We start from the raw sequence: 18,051 nt of genomic DNA, 5'->3' as shown, positions 1-18,051 counted from the left end.
TTGAATATACTGAATAGAGATCATCATAGATATTAATCGATTGTCGTTTCTTTATATATTGTAAGCAACTCAAACACGAAAACATGAAAAATAAATCAATTTTACATAAATTTCGTAAATATTATGAAACAAAGTCAACATATATTTTTATTTTTATTGATAATTATGTTTTTTGACTATGTTATAGGAAATTTAATATTTGTTATCGACATATTTATTTTCATTCAAGTGTAAAAACATCTCTGAATAATGAAATGTAATAGATTTTGTGACTGTCACTTACAGAATAGCAATATCATCTCAAGTCTCAAAAATTGTCTATAACTTGAAATCTCAAATTTAGAGACTTGAGACTGTCTCAAGTTACAGAATCGCACGGTTAATATATTGTTAGGGCTGTTTTCGATATAGTTGCTTGAAGCAAAAAATTTTCAAACAATACACATATGTATATTATTACATTATTACATCTATAAAAATACAACCCTGTCACTGACAATACATAAAAGTCTAGATTAGTTTTTTATTGCATAAAAGATGGCGTCCAAAGAAGATAACGTTTCTGATGAAAATTTAGGTAATTACACATAAAGTTAATCCGCACAGTTAATATTCGCTAATAAAACTACGTAGATTAGCATATGAAATTAGCGGTGGTAGGAGTTTACTTTTATAGGCAAACATTTTTATTTCCGTCTAGAAAATTGGCGCATTGATGTCTACTTGTGACATCTTAGTAAGATAAAAACGTGAGCCTCGTGAAGTTTGAGATAAAAAATAATATTAATTTTAAAACTCAAAAATTTCTTTGGTATTGCGGAAAAAGTATTCACTTATATGTTTAAATTTCAGGGCGACGAACGAGATCTGGAAGGAAAGTTGTAGCACCTCCCTTAAATCCAACGCCAGCGCGTTCGACTAGAAGAACCAAGCGAAACCTACAAGAGCAAGTTAGTAGTTATATATCAAAAATAATAATAGGAGTAATTTTATTACATTAATTCTTTTATATTAAAATTATAAATGATGAAAAAAAGCTTGTATTAGTGTAAGTGTGGCGAAGTTCCATTTGCACATGATTTGCTAGCGTAAAGATGATTTCAAGCAAGGGCCAACTGAATTAGTTATCAAACATTTTAATAATCGAACAAACTGTGAATTGATGTTAAAAAGTTTTTTATTTAGATTACAGAAACAGACGACGAGTTGCGGCAAGCTAATATAGAAAAGGAAGTAAATGCCGTTGAACATCATTCAGACGTTATAAAAGAAATGTTGGAAGAAGCAGCACAAGGCGTTATAATTGAGAACCCCAATGAAGATGGGAATGATTTAGTCTATCAAGAACAATTCGTGGAAAGTGAAGAAATAGTTGAAGAGGTTCCACAAGATGATGACTGTATTGTATATGAGGAACAAGTCATTGAGGAGGACCATCAACAAATTGATGATGATATTGAAATGTTCGCTGTTCAAGAGGAAGAACAAGTAATCACAGAAGCGCCCATAATAACTGATACAGGAATCGACGAAAAAAGTTCATCTTTTCCTTTCGGGCCAACTGGGGGACAGTCTGAGACTTCAGAGGATGTACAAAACGAAGATGGCACGAATGAAACTGGTGCTGTAGAAAGTTCATTACTGGCTTCTTTAGCTGGGGACAACGCGAATAGCTTGCCATCAGTTGGTGGAGGCGAAGAAAATGATGTCAAAAAGGAAGACTTCGAAGCAAAAGTTGCGGCAGTGGAGGCAAATTGTGAAAAAATGGAATCGGAAGATTCACTTTCTGAACCAGCAATAGCTGAAGATATTGGAAATGCCGCCGAAGGAAGTGATGCAACAATTGTAAATACGGAATTAGTTTCAGAAGATGAATTACCATTACCAACGAAGCCAGAGATAAATGACGCAGAAGAAGTTTCTGATGATGAACTTCCAGCACCCAAACGAGCTGAATTACCTGCCGATGCAGAAGTAATATCAGAGGATGAGTTACCCACTGCAACCTTGCAAGCAGAGAAGAAATCGCCTCCCTTGTCACCAGAAGCCTCTAATAAGAGCACTTTATTAGAGCCAACTTCTAAGGAATCAGTAGGTCAAAAAAGAAAAGCTGATGATGGGGATAAAAGTGATTGCAAATACGATAAACAGCGCAAAGTTGAAGAATCAAAGAAACGGAGCGAGGAACAATACAATCCAATGAGCCCAACATCAGAAAGTAACGACGCCACACCTATTTCCTCAGTGGAATCGAAGAAAAACAAAACAGATGTTAGCTCAGTAGGTAAGCATTTTAAAGGATCTAGAAAACTATACAACTTAGAATAGGTCAGACAAATATAGAACAGATCAAAAATGAATTACTTTGATTTTATGTTTTCAGAAAATGAGCACAAAGAAAGAAAAAAGGAGAAGGATCGGGAGCGTGAGAAAGAAAAAGAAAAGGAGAAGGAAAAAGAGAAAGAAAAAGAAAAAGAACGTAAACGACTACCCGATTTAGATAAATATTGGCGCGCAGTCAAAGAGGATCCTGCCGATTTTACCGGCTGGACATATTTATTACAATATGTAGACAATGAGGTACGAATAAGTTACAAAGTAATACGCATTAAATTAAATAAGATGGCATAGCTAATGAGTTATATAATTGATTTTAAACGCGCAGTCTGATGCCGAGGCAGCACGTGAGGCTTATGATGCATTCCTTTCACACTATCCATATTGCTACGGATATTGGCGCAAATATGCAGACTACGAGAAGCGCAAGGGTATAAAGGCCAACTGCAACGCGGTGAGTACTGATAACATTCCGTTCATGAATACATTTGCAATATGTTGTATTTTTCAATATGCAATTTATTATAATTTAATAAAATTTAAAATTAATAAATGAAATTACAAAAACAGAAAAACCTCAAATCGAATACAGGGCAGCGAACTTTTTAGTGTGTCAATGACAGTTTTCGGTCTTAAAATACAAATGTTAACTTACACTGTCACTTTTTAAGAGTATTATAATGATTATTCTTTTTGTGGGCGCAATAAGGCGGGTGATGATGATACAAAAATTCTTTTTGATATTGGCAATGGTTGTCTTACATCAACAAATATTATTTATCACGCGCAACTTTTGTTGTTTTGTTTTTTGTAACCGGTTACTTGTAAACTTAATCCATCCTAAATTATATGAGTATTTTATTATATGTGAAATCAGCAGAAATATATAGTATTTCCGTACTTCGGGGTATATGTAACTATTTATGTTTCTAAAGAAAGAAGAAATGAACCCTTTAATATTTTCTGTCAGCACTTCACTTAACTAAGGCAGCGAAAGCATTAATTTTGCTGAAATACATCACGTGCAGGCCATGCGTAAGTACAAATGGCGTTTTAATGAAGTATTTGTGAAATAAAATTATTTAAGTTATTAGGTTAAGTTAAATTAATGAAAATAAAATTTATGAAAAATTGATATTATTTATATATATTTATATAAAATCATAAATTCCAGCTTCGCAAACAATGTGCACTGGTGTATTGTTGAATGTGTGCGATTCCGTTTTATCCAATAGTCTCCAACTCCCTTTTTACAAATCTATTTTTCATTTCATTAAATAAAGATAAAATTGATGTTAATAACTTAGACTAACTTTTATTAACAAGTTAAATGGATATTTTTCCGTAAAAAATATCACAATTTTATAAAGTTATCTATCACATTCCAATTTGTTTAAACTTTTTAAGTCAGTTATTTACCCGTTCGATACACAAGTCCGAAATTTCTAATCAAAAACCATTAGCGTATATTTCTGTTCGAATATTTTGAACTTGATGATTTCACATTTGTCAAATTAGAATTTTTTAAGATCCATTTCCAATTTCCTCCTCACCTCTTCCTTGACACACTATAGTATACACGCACAATACGAAACTAAACAGAATCAAGCTAAGTATCTGTGGATTACATTTTGTCAACTAAACGTTTGCCAACATTCTTTCTTCTCTTTTCTATTCACCTCAATTAATGGTTTTGCGTGATCACTACGACTTCAAAAACATCAAATACTACAATCAAAATGCACAACAATCCACACGATATTATATTAATGCCTAAAATTTAGGTATTCGAACGCGGTCTAGAAGCGATCCCATTATCTGTGGATCTATGGATTCATTACTTAGCACATGTAAAAAGTAATCATGCCGAAGACGAGTCGTACATACGTTCACAATTTGAGCGCGCTATAGATGCATGTGGGCTAGAGTTTCGTTCCGATAAACTGTGGGACGCCTACATTAAATGGGAAAGTGAATCCAAACATTACCAAAATGTTGTTAAAATTTACGATCGTTTGTTAGCCATTCCAACTCAAGGCTACAGTGGTCACTTTGATAAGTAAGTATTATAATAATTAACGTGTTGAACATTTATGTACTCTAATTTTTATACGCTTGCAACCAGTTGCTACAGAGTATTATAGTTTTGTTCACCTAACGGTTGTACGTATCACCTACAACTAAGCGAGATAGATATAGGGTTATATATATATAATGATCAGGGTGACGAGAGAAGTTGAAGTCTGGTTGACTGTCTGTCCGTGAAAGCTGTAACTTGAATAAAAATTGAGATATCTTGATGAAACTTGGCATGCAGACTTCTTATTACGAAAAAAAGTTCGAGTTCGTAGATGTGCGAAATCGTGCCACGCCCACAAATCGCCATTAACCGAAAACATACATATAAAGTGCCATAACTAAGCGCTAAATTAAGATAAACAACTCATTTTTGGCGCGGTAGCCAAGGCCAGCTTTGGAAAAAAAACGTAACGAGTGGGTGTAGCCCCGCCCTCTTATAAGGTTAAAGTATACATCTCCTAAACCACTTAAACTACAACAACCAAATTCGCTCATCACGAAAATTATAAGAACTCCTACCAATATTGTGAAAATGTTCACTCCCTATATAACGGTCCTGTTAAAAACTACTAAAAGCGCGATAAATTAACATCTAAATACGCCAAAGACAGTTTCCAGTAAACAAATCAAGAAGAAATTAATATAATGGGATAAAACTTCGCACTAATAATGTCTTTAGTGTATGCCATATTATGATCAAAAATAGATATTAAAATCCAATAAAACTGTTCAAAACCCAAGGTACCGAATATTTAGACCCCGGCACTTATAGTTGACTTTTGATCGAAAATGTCAGTCAATGTGTGATATATATAACTGAAATTCAGGGATAATCCTTCTCTTATAATGGTATGTCTGTATGTCAAAAACGGGATGAATCAAACCAATACATCCCTTAGCCTTTACTCTATATGATTGATTTTACATCTTAAAGTATTTCCTTGGCTTTGATTTTTGCAAGTTGTAATAGTATAAAATGTTCGGTTGCACCCGAACTTAGCCCTCCTTACTTTTTTGTAATCATTTTGGGACAGACAGAGCAAAGGTCTTGTTATTGAAAATTTAGTTAGTCTAATGTTATTACTTTTAAAATATGTAATAATATTGTACTGCATATTTAACAATGTTAACAATTTCTTGCTAAAATTTGTATGGACATTTTGATTGGTGAAGGGTATTATAGCTTCGGTGCAACCAAAGTCTATGTTTCTTTTTTTGTTTTTCAAGTTTTGAAATGCGTTAGATTTAAAGATTCAATACATAATTCATCTAAATCAAAAGTGTCAAAATTGTTTGACATATCCAGATATAAAGAATCTGATTATCTGATTGTTACATTCGATTTCACATTCCAGTTTCCAAGACTTAATAAACCAGCACTCAATTTTGAGTACTATTAGCACAGAAGAGCTCAGAAAGATTCGCTTCGAGCTTCGTGAAAGCATTTCGTCTCGTTCTTCATCGTCTCGATCTAAGAGTCGGCGAAGTGTTTCAAAGGACAAGGAAAGAGAAAAGGACAGGGAAAGCCGTGATGAGAAAAAGGACGATGAGTTGAGCAGCAAATCACCAAATGCTAAAGATGCTGAGTTTATCACAGAAGAAATAGCAGCTAATTCAAATAGTGATGTCCTGGGTGATGATCGCGACACAGACGTTGCTAGCCATATAGATCTAGGCGATGTTAGCAACATCAGCGAAGAGGAGGAAACCACTATCAAAGACAAAGTTATATCAATTCGGCGCAAATTGCACAAAGCCACCGTTACAGCAGTGACCGCACGTTGGACGTTCGAAGAGGGCATAAAACGTCCATATTTCCATGTAAAACCACTCGAACGCTGTCAGTTAAAGAATTGGAAAGATTATCTTGATTTTGAGATCGAAAAAGGTGATCGTACACGAATATTAGTACTCTTTGAACGTTGTCTTATAGCGTGTGCTTTATATGATGAATTTTGGCTAAAAATGATTCGATATCTGGAAACACAGTTAGATCAGCCCGGCATTGTGGCCATTACCAGCGATGTTTATCGACGCGCATGTGAAATCCACCATCCCGACAAACCAAGCTTACATCTAATGTGGGCGGCATTTGAAGAGTGCCAAAATAATTTTGACCGCGCTGCCGTGGTACTACAGAACCTAGAAAAAAAATGTCCGAATCTGCTACAAGTCGCTTATCGCCGTATTAATGTGGAACGCAGACGTGGCGATATGACCAAATGTCGGGAACTCTACGAACACTATATAAATGCGGCAAAGAATAAAACAATTGCTGGAAGCTTAGCGATTAAATATGCACGATTCTTGAACAAAATTTGTGATGATCTCGATGGTGGTCTACGTGTATTGCGACAAGCACTAGAGAAAGATACGGCAAACACACGTGTTGCTTTGCAAATGATAGATTTAGTTCTACAGCGACCAAAAGTAGATGAAGATGAGGTCGTACTAATAATGGATAAGTTTATGGCACGGGAAAATATGGACCCGGAACAGAAAGTGCTCTTTGCTCAGCGTAAAGTTGAGTTTTTGGAAGATTTCGGTGGAACGGCAAAGGGTTTACAAGATGCTCAGCGCGCTCTCCAATTAGCATTAAGCAAAGCAAATGAAGCCAAAAAGAAACGGTGAGTACAGTTTAGTGCTTAGCATTTGTTTAATAACCGCTGGTCTTTATTAAATGTTTTCGTTTTTGTTTTTTTTTTTTTTTGTAGAGAATCAAGCCCCTCCCGAAAATCCTCATCGAACAGCAAAGAAAGTTCAATGTCAAATTCAGCTATTTCCTCGGCATACAATAATGGTACTAGCGCTACTACTCCGAGCTATAACTACAATTCCGCAAACTCGGCTTATTATGGACAACAAAATAGTGGGGCTTATACAACGCAACAATCCTACGATGGTTACTATAACCATTGGCAGTATGGATCTAATTATGGAAATTATGGGCAATGGAGTGGCTATGGAAATTATTATTAAATATAATTAATTTCTCGAAGATTCCTTTAACTACTCACGTTATCAGGCGCCTCACCACTTTTAACTAAATTGGTTATTAATGTTTAAAAATATTTTTAGTAATAATATTATCACTATGTGTAAATTTTTAAGATGTTCTGTTGACAAAGAAATACAAAATACATTTTATACACCTTATTCTTTTACATAATGCATTAAAATGACCCATATACTTGCATAAATACTGGTTGTTCATGTAAAAGAAGTCATTGCGCCGGCATGAATTACTTAAAACTGAAGCTGTGGACCTGATATGGGGACCAACTGCAAAGTATACATACTGGGTACGATGACTGCATAAAATGTCTAAAAGGAATGAATCCAATCTCTTCAACGAACATGATGAATTAATTTAAACTTTTCTTCAATATATGTAAAATTGGCACATTATATTCTTTAATTGTCGATTAAACTTTTCGGACACATATGTATATGTATGCACGCGCTTATTATATGATGATGAGTACACCTAAGAACGAATTTCAATTATGCATCTTCTGTCCCGTGCCCAATAGCATGCAATTATATCTTAATTTGAGCAAATGGGAAATAATAAATTTTAAACAATAAAAATAAAAAAAATATTGTTTTATTAAAATGTTTATGTGCCGAGATATGTAAATGCATCCATATTGCAGAACCGAAGTTTGCACAATAGGCTAGACCAATGTTAAATAAGCGTTCCTTGGCTTATAATGGCCAGTGTGAAAAGCGACAAATAACCGAATTTATCCCTTGGGAGATTGATTACGTTTTTAAACCTACTGAGTTTTTAAACATCCATTAGCACCTTGGTCTGGCGCATTCCTTGGAGTTGCTAATAATTTTCCTTGTCTACTCTTTCTTCCTTGCGGAGCGTCTCCTTTATGATATGCGAACCAATCGCAACAAAGGGTTCCGGGCCTACCATTTTAGTGGAAGCTGCGGAGCAGGAGAGCCTCGTCAGCCAGTTCATTTCCGGCTATAACCTTGTGACCGGGCGAAAAGGGGCAGTTGGTTATGAGCTGATAGGCTGTTCAGCCGTTCTGTACAGTCATCATTAGCGATTTAATCTCTTAACCAAAGATCGCTTTGAGAGCCACTTCACTATTGCTATATGCCACTACTTTCATTGCAATACGTAACTACGTTGGAGGTTTATCTCTACACACAGACTCATAGTGGTCCTGCGACTCCTGCACCATTTCTCTCCGACGTTTTCGAGTCGTCGGTGCACCACTTGATTGTGCTATCACGAAGCAGTAAGATGAGAATGAAATCTTTCCATACAGCCTTACTGCTAAGGGTAACTTTAATTGTGTAAAGTTTTCCCTTTTAGTAATACTATCTCTTGGAAGAAGAGCCAGTGGTATTTCAACTCTTAGGGCTTTCTTTTGCTGGGACGAGATTACCTTTTCGGCTCAAACATTTCTGCTGTCATTTCTGTTATTTGAAGCAATACATACTTGGCTGATTTATTGATTACTACGTTAAGCCGTGTGAATTCCAGCACGACTGTAAGTTCAAGTTTCGATACTTGCAGTCTGCGATACTTTTAAAGCCAAAGTCCGCGCCTCATACGTAATTTCAGTCGCACGGCCATAGTGTACATCCCCCTAATAAGAGTGCTTTTGTAACTTTGATTGATGTCAGGTTCACATGCTGACTCCTCCGTAGGGAGGAATCCAGCGTGAGGTCAAGATATTTGATCCTCTTAGTTATCTCCAATTCTTTGCCTTTGGTTAAGGTCGCGGCCTTGACTAAGTCGTCACCTCTGCCATCCTTGGCCTGCACAGCGACCACGTTCTGTTAGGAACTCTAAAATACAAAAGAAATCAATATTGTTACTAAATACTTTACAAATTTAGGTCTCTCGCTAAAGAGATCTCAGATTACATTGTTTGAATCCCAGATTACATTGTTTGGATTCCCTTTATGGACTAATGTCTCCTTTATAAGCAAGAACTTCTACCACTATAAGATCGGTTCCATGACGAACTGATCCTCATCTTCGCTGGCCCCTGCATTGCTATCCAACTTCTGTTGTCCATCCATAAGCTCCTGCGTGGGGGATAGCAACTCTCCTTGCTCGCCTGGCTCTTCCTTGGTGACCCCTCCATAACCCTAACAGTAGCAGCAGTGGCACCTACCTACAAGTTTCATGAGGTGGTTCGAACACAAGTGAATTTTTACAAAATATCTTCGATATTAAGTACATATATAAAATTTAGGAACTAATTTTTCATTGTTATTCATATTATTACATTGTGAGTGTACAACTCTTTATCTTTCATAATAAATTTTGTAAAAAAAAATCGTTGAAGTATTTTTCTGAATATTAAAAAACAGCGAAGATCGTTTTGCCGCCCCCAAGACGTTGCGCCCGGGGCGACGGCCCCCTTTTTGTAAAGCATAGAATAAAGATAAAAAAAAGCGGAAGGGAGATATTTGACAACCTAATATTGTGTTTACCGCTACAAAAGTTTTCTAACTTCTATAAATATTATTTTTTTGGAAAACAGGGACCCCTTCGGGAACTGCGGACACGACGAAATTAAGCTTCTTGAACTTTAACCATTTTGAAATTTAAAAAAAAAAATATGCTTCTGACCTATTTAGAAAGTGAATTATATAGCACATTTAGTGGTTTTCAACATAAGGTGAGGTATTGTAATAAGTTTAATGTACATACATATCTCTTAAACTACTAAAGCTACATCAACCAAATACCGCCCAGCACAATTATTATAAGAACTTCTACCAACAGTGTGAAAATGGATGACGGTACTGTTTGAAAAGCGCAACAAATTAATAACTAATGATGCCAGATAAATTAAATTTTACCTCCAAGATGGTATGAAAGGGCTTTATGGGAGCCGATGAAAAAATTGGACCACTTTTGAGTGAAATAATTTATCTCGAGATCCGACAAACGGATTTCGACAAAATTTAGACAACAACCACGCCTACTTCCCATGTAACACAATTTTAAGTGCCACTTGATTCTTTCATTTTTGCGTACATAAATCAAGAAGCAATTAATATAACGGAATAAAACTTTGCACGAAAAATGCCTTTAGTGTGTGCCACCTTACGACAAAAAATTGCCGAAATCCAACTAAAATTGCTCAAGCCCTTAGGTACTGAATATGTGGGCCCAGTACCTATAGTTGACCTTTGATTGGGGAATAAGTGAGATATAAAATTCAAATTCATGGATAATAGTTCTCCGACAATGCTTACTCTGTATGCAAAGAAGAGTTGAATCGGTTAAACACTCCCGTAGCCCCCATATACCTAATATAAAGATTTTCGAACTTCCTGGTGACTTTGTACCAGAGAACTGCAACGAGTAATAAATTTTTGTTTATACTTAAGTACTGATCCGTTACTCTGTCTGATTCTGTCAATTCGGTTCATGTACACGAAGCGCACCGTTTGTCTTCAAATCAGCGATAGAGAACAACTTTGATTCACTAGCGATCAGCTTATACCTGATTTGCTTATGAATGTTCCCATCAGCAGAAAATACCCAAAGTGATGCAAACCCATGCTTCAATGATTGAAATGATCGACAGCGCTCGGTTTGTATATCATCCCCCAAACAATGATTTAGTCGGGCACTTCTGTTCTATTTCAATATTCATATGTTATATGTATAATGGAAATTCTATCGAGTACATACATACAATAAATATATGTATGTATACTAGCTGACGCCGCAGCCGTTTTCCTGCGTGAAATTATATGCTTTGAAATGAAAAGAAAGTTGAATTTATCTTGTGTTGTGTTAAATAATTAATTTTACCAGCGGGTAGAGTTCTCAACGCTTTATTAAGATGAGTACCATCTGCACTAAGTGACAATCAGAGAAGAAGAGGATTCTTACACACATGTCCTCCGGTATTTATAGGAGTTCAAAGGAATTTCAAATACCGTAACTTCGAAATATGAATAAACAAAGATAGTAACAAACAGAAATGTATGATAAAAGAGAGATGAGAAATAGAAAGCTTAGATAAAACAGTATTGCCAGATCAGACTTAATGTTATTAGAAAATAAACTTAAAACTAACATAAATAATCCTAAACATCCTGCCCGGTCGAGTCGGTCGACTCGAAATCCTCCTTCTCAAGCAACAGACATAGTTTCTGGACGGCTCGTTTCATGTATCCTCTAGCGGTTTTCAACGTGACATTGCGGACCACTCCATCAGCTCCGGGATGTACTGTTGTCACTCGACCCAGACACCAGTGGGTTGGAGGCAGGTTCTCTTGTTTGACGAGGACGATATCATCCACCCTTATATTCCTCGTACGCCGAAGCCATTTGTTTCGTCTCTGCAGAATGGTTAGATACTCCTCACTCCATCGCTTCCAAAATCCTTGTTGTATTTGACGTATCCATTGCCATTGCTTCAGACGATTGCTAGGGATTTGTTTGATATCTGGTTCGGGAACCGCCAGTAGTGGAGACCCAATCAGAAAATCACCAGGCGTTAACGCAAGTTTCTCCTCAGGATCGTCGTAAAGTGGTGTAATAGGACGGGAGTTGAGACAGGCTTCTATTCTTACAGCCAATGTCTGCAGCTGACTGTACCACATGACCTGCGTACCTACGCTGCGTACCAAATGGTGCTTAGCAGATTTCACTGCCGCCTCCCAGAGGCCTCCTTGATGCGACGCACTGGGTGTAAGGAAATGCCAATGTGTGCCCGAATTGGCTAACGATCGCTGGTTATTCTCACCCTGCCATGCCGCAAGGTCTTCTTTCAAGAGTCGGTTGGCACCAACAAACGCTGTACCGTTATCACTATATAAATCCCGACAGGGACCGCGTCGGCTGACGAAACGAGTGAAGGCATCTAAAAAGGCTTGTGCCGATAGATCATCAACCACCTCAATATGTACAGCCTTGGTAGCCATACAAATGAAAATTGCGAGATACGTTTTGATAAGCGTTCGAGAGCGTTTCGTTCCGATACGTAGTGTGAAGGGCCCACAATAATCGACACCAGATGAGATGAACGGCCTAGCTGCTCTAATCCTCTGCCCGGGTAAGGAAGCCATTTGCTGCTTCAGAACTTCCCCTCTATGACGCCGACACACTACACAGTTATGGATGAAACCCTTGACTGCTTGCCTGGAACTCAGAATCCAGAAGCGGCGACGAAGAGTGTGCAGCATGAGTTGTGTCCCTCCATGCAGTGTAGATTCATGTGCCTGATGTAGTAAAAGCTTGACCAACGGCGTCGATTTCGGCAAAATAATAGGGAATCGTTGATCATGTCCTAGTTCGGCCTTGTGAATGCGTCCTCCAACACGTAGGATTCGGTTCTTATCTATAAAGGGATTTAAAGGCATTATTCGACTGGAAGATGCCAAACCTGAACTAGACTTCAATTGACGGATTTCATCTGCAAAATGCTCCTCTTGCTCTAAACGGATTATAGTGTATAGTGCGTCGTCTAGTTCCTGAGCACTGATAACCGGTTGGCGAAGGTGTCGACGGTTTCTTAACCAACGTAGAATAATGGCCACCGTTCCCAACAATCGAGTGATATTACTAAACCGTTCAGTTAACAGAATAGCATGTCCGTTCGGACGACGAGTATATAACGGATGTGACACGAGTGCAATCAACTTGTACGTATTTCGGTTTTCGGCGAGTAATATATCTGACTCATCCTCGCTGAGAGGAACGTCACTGCTGTCCAAATAGATCATCTCTGCTTCTTTAGGTCCATGCCACCAGAGTGGATGTGCTAGTAGCTCTCCAGGGGTGATGCCTCTACTGGCACAATCAGCTGGGTTATGAGCAGAACGAATGTGATGCCATCGCGTAGGGGATGTCAGCTCCTGTATTCTACGAACACGATTTGATATGAATGGTTTTAATGTTGTTGGATCCTTCCTCAACCAACATAATACGATAGCAGAGTCCGACCATAGATAGTAGGGAACGTCAACTAGTCCCAAAGAGTCCCGCACGTTCTGGAATGTGTTGGCAAGAAGTAGTGCTGCCGCAAGTTCTAGGCGTGGAATGGTAGTAGCCCTGAGTGGTGCTACCCTGGTACGTGCCGTCAGAAGAGTGAAACGTACAGAGCCGTCTGTGTGCAACGTCTTCGCATAAATCACCGCTGCATACGCGTGTGAGCTAGCATCGCAAAACCCGTGAAATGATGTTTCAATGCGTGGAATCATGCCCATCCACCGCTCGATTCGAATTTGACTAATCTCTGGAAGCTGTGCCCGATACTTCAGCCATTCGCGGCAAAGATCGTCAGGTAATGATGAGTCCCAAGATAGACCAGCAGACCACAGTCTCTGAATGAATATTTTCCCAGTTACGATAACAGGCGCTAACAATCCAGTAGGATCAAAGAGTCGTGCCACCTCGCTGAGTACACGGCGCTTCGTGGGTATCTCTCCTCTTTGACGTAGATCGAAGCTAAATAATAACTGATCCGACTGTGCGTCCCATCTTAAACCCAAAACGGAAGCCTCACCAGGATGGAAGATATAACTAGAAAGAGACTGCTCATTAGATAAACGCATCATCACCTGACTATCGTTCGAGTTCCATTTTCTTAGCGTGAACTTTCCCGCGGATAAAATGGCGTCCACATTTTTAGCCAGCTCCACTGCATCGATAACGCTTTCACAACTTGTCAAGAAGTCGTCAACATAAAACGAAGTTAATATGGCAGTTCAAGCGCGAGCTGCCTGTTGGGCGTCAGGAACCACAGCGGAGTTGTCACAAGCACATTGTTGTAAAGTTCGTACTGCATTGTAAGGACTACATGCCATACCATATGTTATAGTCTTCAGGCGATATACTCGGATATCGTCTGCAGGAGACTCACGCCATATAATTCGTTGATAGTCGCGATGTTCAGGTGCAACCAGCACTTGCCGGAACATCTTCTCTATATCTGCTGTTATCGCCACTCGATAGCGACGGAAACGTAAAAGAATACTACTCAACGAATCCTGAAGCGTTGGACCTACCAGTTGGACATCGTTCAGTGAGATTCCAGTGCTGGTAGGTGCCGATGCGTTGAACACTACGCGGAACTTAGCTGTGACCGCATGGTGTGGAATGTAGTAGCAATTGGTGTGATTGTAAGGTGGTTGTACTGTCTCCATGTGACCAAGTGCTGCATACTCCCTCATAAACGAAATGTAGTTTTCTCTAAGGACTGGATCCGAAACCATACGACGCTCTAGTCTATAAAATTGCTGTAGTGCCAGTGTGTACGAGTCACCCAGTTCCGTTGCCTTTCGCCGTAAGGGTAACTGTACCATATAACGGCCGTCTGGGGTACGGCTATGAGTGGTATCGAAAATCTGCTCACACTCGTTCTCTGGCAGATTGTCAACCACCGCTATTTCTTCCATTTGCCAGAACTTTGACACCAGTTCCTCCAACCGGTGGTCCTCCCTGTCTAGCGAAGTGGTGAGTGTGAGCAATGATTCCTTTGCAGGAAGGGTCACTGCTGCTGGACCAAACACCACCCATCCGAAGCGGGTACGCTGGGCAAAAGGTTCGTCTGGTCTTCCACCGATGACTTCACCCTCTATGAGACGCCCCCACACGTCCGCGCCAATAAGAACGTCGATAATTCCAGGCGTACCAAACTGGTTGTCCGCCAAATCTATGCCTCTCAAGTATGGCCATTGGTTCATGTCAACCTTCACTGCTGGAGTCGGTGAAGTAATGGACGATAAAACCAAGGCGTCAATTCGCATTTCAAAATTAGATGTTGTTGATCTCAGAGTGAACTTAACGCTGCCTTTCACTCGAGTATTGATGGTCGCACCTACACCTTCTACCATCAAGTCACATTTTCGTCGATATAGCTGCAAACAGTTTGCTAGACGATCCGTTATAAAGCTAACCTGTGATCCGGGATCACACAGAACGCGTGCCACTCGCTGCACCGATGCTTCTCCAAAGGCATATGCACGCGCTGTTGCTAAAAGAGTTATCGGCTTTGGATTGGCAGCGAGAGGCTTTGCTGGGGCGGCTAGTCATGCTGTTGTGGTTGTTGGCACCTCCGCAGGTACCTTATTGCATACGGCTGGCGTAGTTGTAGAAGAAAACGTTGATGTGTTGTTGACCTTGTCTCGACATAGGATTGTGTTGTGCTTGCGTCCACAATTTCGACAATTACCAGACGAACACTGACGATAGGAATGACTCGAACGCAAACAGTTGTAACACAATTTCAATCTCTTAAGAGCTTCAAATCGTTGCTCGATACTAAGAGCCAATATTGCTGGACACTTGGCAAGCCGATGCGCTAACCCGCAATGAGCACACAGAGCGGCATCCGTGGTAGCTACATGCGCCCTTAGTGGTCGTTGCTGACGGCAAGCCGTTAGTGAGACCGATGGTTCAGGAGCTAGGCTATGAGCACGTCTTTCCAGAAACTTCAATAGATCTTCTAGCTGGGGTATCTCTGTAGTTGAGCACCTCATACACCAGTCACGCTTAGTTACCGCTGGAAGCTTAGCCACCACGATTGGTACAGCCAATGCGTCCCACTGATTTATAGGGATGTCCATAACACGCAATGCACGCAGCGACTCATGAACCGTATCCACAACACTCAGTAACGACTGCGATGACTCGTGGGTAGCTGGTTTGAGGTTAAGAAAACGGGATACGTGTATTTCCGCTAGCTGCTTTTTGTTGTCATAGCGGTCCTTGAGAGCCTTCCAAACCTCCTGATAACCACCTGAATATATTCCACCAATTAAAGGAACAGTAGCCGCATTTACCGCCTGCCGAAGTTTTCCCAACTTAAACGCTTCTGGATATGTAGAATTGTGCACCAGTGTTTCAAAGGCATCTTTGAACGCTAACCATTTACACATGTCTCCATCAAACAACGGGATAGCTAACGGGTCCAATTTGAGGTCAACTAAATGCCCATCCAGAGAAGTCGTGGGGCAATTCTGCGTTCCGTCAGCGACATTAGACTCAACCCTTGACGATGCGATGAGACGATTAAGCCTGCTGCATGCCGCAGTATACAGCTCCTCTACTGATTCCATAAGTGCATCATGTGGCCCCATCTCGGTGGACGTAGCTCCGCCAACCAAACGATTATGGTTCTCCATGAAACGCTCAAAATGCGCTTCCAGCGATTTAAGCTCTTGTTGGAGATGAAACATATCACGGCTTTCCATGGCACCATCCGAGACACGTGCATGTATGCGCTTTATTGCTTTCACCGCCGATGATCGCCAATTAAGTTCCGCCATGAAACCACACAACCGCAATAACAAACAATTACAAAATAAATTTAAAAATATTTGTCCTCACAGGAGGCACCAAAATGTTAAATAATTATTTTTTACCAGCGGGTAGAGTTCTCAACGCTTTATTAAGATGAGTACCATCTGCACTAAGTGACAATCAGAGAAGAAGAGGATTCTTACATACATGTCCTCCGGTATTTATAGGAGTTCAAAGGAATTTCAAATACCGTAACTTCGAAATATGAATAAACAAAGATAGTAACAAACAGAAATGTATGATAAAAGAGAGATGAGAAATCGAAAGCTTAGATAAAACAGTATTGCCAGATCAGACTTAATGTTATTAGAAAATAAACTTAAAACTAACATAAATAATCCTAAACATGTTGAAAATCATTTATTTGCGATTTTTCTATTTTTTTTTTAACGTAGCGCAGCTTGATGAACAAAATTTTTTTGGTTTCTTTTCTGGTGCGTAAATGTTCAGAGAAGATGGGTTTCGAACTCGTGAACACGCCACGTATATCTGGCCGTAGATTTATCCCACACTCTTCTAGCTACTATCCTTGTGTCCTGTTGATTGTCATTTCAAATGCAATTTACCCAGAAACTGAATAGGTTTGAACTGAAATGGCAAATCGTTGGAACTCAAAAGAATTCGTAGAATCAAGCATTCGGCCCCCTTTTATTCGATAGCTGAGTCACAATCAGTTGGGTTCCATTACACAGTTTCGGCGCATGAAGATTGCGAAACATAATAATGACAGATCCAACTTTGAGACGCTTTGAGGCGATGCTGCGGCATACCAAGCCTCTCCAAAGAATTTAGAAATTCCACTGGATAATTCACGACTTCGTGTCATTGTCAAGACGAGCGGAATTTGCCCATTTCCGATTCTTAGCGAATACAATGTAACATCTCATCGGCAATGTAATTTTTTTCGTATCCCGCAATTGACGCGAATTTGAAGGCTGATATGTCGAAATGACCATCGCGAAAAGTGTGCGAACTTCAGTGGCATGCGAAGTAGCTACCACTATCCACCATCCAAAGAAGAACATCGTAACTGTTGTTTGAAAAGTCGTGCTGTGACAACGTGACGATCGCTTGCTGATTGACCCCGATCCATAATTCCACAAATACAAATCAAAATATTGAAAAACAAAAGAAAAATGAATTGTATGAAAAAAGTCAATTTTTGGAAATTTCCAATTTTTCGACTTTTTCTAATGCAAGTTTTTTTTTTATTTCTGAACCTTTCCAGATCCACAGCGAACAACTTCTGAAAATTTCATGAAGATTGCTTTCGCCGTTCTCGTCTCTTAGCAAAATGAAATGTATATTTTTCAATCTTTCTGAGAGATTTT

The 18,051-nt window shown here is 39.2% G+C and overlaps 4 protein-coding genes across 4 annotated transcripts; 1 reads left to right on the top strand and 3 right to left on the bottom strand.

Moving 5' to 3' along the window:
- The first annotated feature begins 429 nt into the window (after positions 1–429).
- On the top strand, positions 430–7,572 carry LOC105233795 (pre-mRNA-processing factor 39). The gene is made up of 8 exons (XM_011215960.4): positions 430–577; positions 853–950; positions 1,186–2,284; positions 2,384–2,580; positions 2,666–2,791; positions 4,122–4,396; positions 5,772–7,043; positions 7,131–7,572. The coding sequence occupies exons 1-8, from the start codon at positions 538–540 to the stop codon at positions 7,393–7,395; spliced, it is 3,372 nt and encodes a 1,123-aa protein (XP_011214262.2). The 5' UTR covers positions 430–537; the 3' UTR covers positions 7,396–7,572.
- A 3,927-nt stretch (positions 7,573–11,499) lies between these two features.
- LOC125776100 (uncharacterized) lies at positions 11,500–13,971 on the bottom strand. Its single transcript, XM_049446985.1, has one exon. It carries the CDS (start codon positions 13,969–13,971, stop codon positions 11,500–11,502), a length of 2,472 nt encoding a protein of 823 aa, XP_049302942.1.
- Positions 13,972–14,124: 153 nt separating this feature from the next.
- Positions 14,125–15,165, bottom strand: LOC125776099 (uncharacterized). Its single transcript, XM_049446984.1, has one exon. The coding sequence runs from the start codon at positions 15,163–15,165 to the stop codon at positions 14,125–14,127; it is 1,041 nt and encodes a 346-aa protein (XP_049302941.1).
- Positions 15,166–15,447: 282 nt separating this feature from the next.
- On the bottom strand, positions 15,448–16,686 carry LOC125776098 (uncharacterized). The gene has a single exon (XM_049446983.1). The coding sequence runs from the start codon at positions 16,684–16,686 to the stop codon at positions 15,448–15,450; it is 1,239 nt and encodes a 412-aa protein (XP_049302940.1).
- Positions 16,687–18,051: the final 1,365 nt, after the last annotated feature.

Source organism: Bactrocera dorsalis, chromosome 2 (genome assembly GCF_023373825.1).
Source record: "Bactrocera dorsalis isolate Fly_Bdor chromosome 2, ASM2337382v1, whole genome shotgun sequence".
Classification (NCBI taxonomy): Eukaryota; Metazoa; Arthropoda; class Insecta; order Diptera; family Tephritidae; genus Bactrocera; species Bactrocera dorsalis.
This window is presented reverse-complemented; position numbering and strand designations above follow the sequence as displayed.